Source organism: Lynx canadensis, chromosome D1, assembly GCF_007474595.2.
Source record: "Lynx canadensis isolate LIC74 chromosome D1, mLynCan4.pri.v2, whole genome shotgun sequence".
In the NCBI taxonomy this organism is placed as follows: domain Eukaryota; kingdom Metazoa; phylum Chordata; class Mammalia; order Carnivora; family Felidae; genus Lynx; species Lynx canadensis.
The window spans coordinates 103110977-103113687 of NC_044312.2; the positions used below are offsets into that span (position 1 = coordinate 103110977).

Genomic DNA, 2711 nt, shown 5'->3' on the forward strand with positions numbered 1-2711 from the left:
CAAAACTATGTATTTACTAAATCTCGTTTAGTTTTCCTCTCTCTGGGTAAATAGAGAGACTACATTTCCTGGTCTCCTCTGCAATTATTTTAAACTCAAAGACTGGTTTCAGGCTAATGGCATGTGGGCTGAAGTGACGTGAGCCAGCTTCAGGCCAGGTAATTAAAAACACTCCACAAGACTTTCTTGATTATTTCCTCTACCGTTAAAATCTTGGAGGGCACAGGTTGAGATGGTAGTGTGGTAAGATGACAGGGGCCCAGATATGATGGCTGGATAAAAGTGGCCCTGGAGAGTCACCTGATCTGTCTCATCTTTAGCACCGGGGAAAGCCTTTGTGGTATTAACCCACCGACATGATGGGATTTATTTTTCACTGTTCTATTAATCCAAGTCGGGCCTACACAGTGTGTTACACCTAATTGCCTCATAAATATTTTTCCAGATGAATGAATTAGACTCATTTTCACCAGGTCCCTTCGCCATGATGTTCCAGCCCTGACCTCTGTTGTAGGCGTGTACTGAAAACTTAGTTATACGTTAATGGACTGTGGAGCATAGGAGGAATTTCGTAAATATTGGCTTAATGAAAGAAGACAGAAGTGAGAGATTTTCACACTCAGTTTCCTGGAAAGGATTTAATTATTTCTTTTTTAGCATAAAGTATCAGAAGCAAACAGGGTCATTAAAAACGTTTTGGAGGGGTGCCTGGGTGGCTCAGTCGGTTAAGTGTCCGACTCTTGGTTTTGGCTCAGGTCATGATCTCGTGGTTCGTGAGTTCAAGCCCTGCGTTGGGCTCTGTGCTGACAGCATGGATCCTACTTGGGATTTTCTCTGTCTCTCTCTCTGACCCTCCCCTGCTCATGCACACTCTTTCTCTCTGTCAAAAATAAATAAATATTAACGAAAACTGCGATTCTCTGTAGAAAGAATGATATTTGCTGTTTCTTCCCTCCTTCTTCCACCTCCTTCTTCCAGGGCTGCTCTCCATTAGGTCAATTCATAATGTGATTCGGAGCATGCTCCAACTTCCTTCCTCAGAGTTCCCTCCCTGAGGAATGTGGGGAGGAAAGGACCTCAAGATAAGGCAACCTAGCGATGTGCGTATGTGACCTTCCTCCCAACTCTGTATGTCCTCACGTGACACCTCTCACGACCCTGTAACATGAGACTACCCGATCAGACTGTATGTCTATATGTTACCCATATATGGGAGACAAAGAAGTAGAAAATGCTTCAAAGGCTACAGCACGTGACATTCAGTTTTTTGGGTACAAACCCTCTGAGCCCGAATAAAGTTGTTTCCTGGAAAGAAAAGCCTCGGCGTCACGACTCTCTGTGCGAGAATCTGGCTCCGTCCTCATTCTGGCAAATAACCTTGCAGGACTCGGCAGGGAAAGATACTGACCTGGAGTTTCCTCTCCAGTGCGTCCTTTACCTCCTTGTTGCGGAGGCTATAGATGAAGGGGTTGAGCATGGGAATTATGATGGTGTAGAACACGGACACTATTTGGCCATTGGTATCATTAGAGGATCTGTGAGGCTGGACGTAGGTGAAAACCACAGTGCCATAGAAGATGGCAATGGCCAAGAAGTGGGAGGCACAGGTGGAGAGGGCCTTCTCCCGTCCAGCTGCTGAGCGCATCCTCCCAATGGCCACCAGGACCAAGCTGTAGGAGGTGAGGATGACTGCGGCAGGCAGAAGGGTAACCAGAGCAGAGAAGATATAGAGGACCAGCCCTGCTGTGGCCGTGTTGCCACAAGCCAGGCGGAGAAGGGGTGGGATGTCACAGAAGTAGTGTGTTACCTGGTTGGGCCCACAGAAAGGCAGAGCAAAGACGTTCCCAGTCTGGATAGCAGAGTTGGCACCACCAAATGCATAGGAAGCAGCTACCAGCTGGACGCAGGTCTCCTTAGTCATGACAGAACCATAATGGAGGGGTTGGCAGATGGCCACAAAGCGGTCATAGGCCATGGAGGCCAGCAGGAAGCTCTCAGCTGTCACGTGCACCACAAAGAAGGTCAGTTGGACCACACAGCCCTCGAAAGAGATGGTCTTATTGGAGGCCAGGAAATTGACCAAGAGCTTGGGTGTGACCACAGATGAGTAACAAATATCTAGAAACGACAGGACACTGAGGAAGAAATACATGGGGCTATGGAGACGGGAGTCTGTGAAGATGAGTGCCATCATTCCCAGGTTGCCCAGCACTGTTATGGCATAAATGAGCAGGAAGGCTACAAACAGAAGCTCCTGGAGATCTGTGTAACTGGAGAATCCCAACAAGATGAACTCGGTAACTGGAGTGCGGTTGCCATTTGCAAGGGCTAGTTCTCCAGGTGTCATCTGTGGAGGTGACAGTTGATAATCACTCGAACAGTATCACCTGAGCATGCCCACCACTGTGCACAGGACAATGAGGGACAACACCAAGCAGGTGTAAGGCTTCGCCCTCGTGGAAAGGACAAGTACTGTGAAGCCTGACAGACCCGAGTCCTAATTCTGATGATGGCACTAACTAGTTGTGTATCCTTGGACAAGCTCTATCGATGAGCTTTAGTTTTCTCATTGTGAAACAAAGAAAACATGCGTACTTTTCAGGGTTGTCCTGTGGCCTCAGTGAAAAAAATGAATGTATATCTGAATGTCTGGGACACAGGAGGTGATCAATAAATTGTGAGGCCTCTTCCGCAATTTCTAGTGCCCGTAT

General features: G+C 47.5%; 1 protein-coding gene across 1 annotated transcript; it reads right to left on the reverse strand.

Moving 5' to 3' along the window:
• Nucleotides 1–1360: 1360 nt before the first annotated feature.
• On the reverse strand, nucleotides 1361–2347 carry LOC115525156 (olfactory receptor 1052-like). Its single transcript, XM_030332188.1, has one exon. It carries the CDS (start codon nucleotides 2345–2347, stop codon nucleotides 1361–1363), a length of 987 nt encoding a protein of 328 aa, XP_030188048.1.
• Nucleotides 2348–2711: the final 364 nt, after the last annotated feature.

What these genes read in the sequence shown, in the direction of transcription:
- LOC115525156 (XM_030332188.1), bottom strand. Translation starts at nt 2,347, where the DNA reads ATGACACCTGGAGAACTAGCCCTTGCAAATGGCAACCGCACTCCAGTT.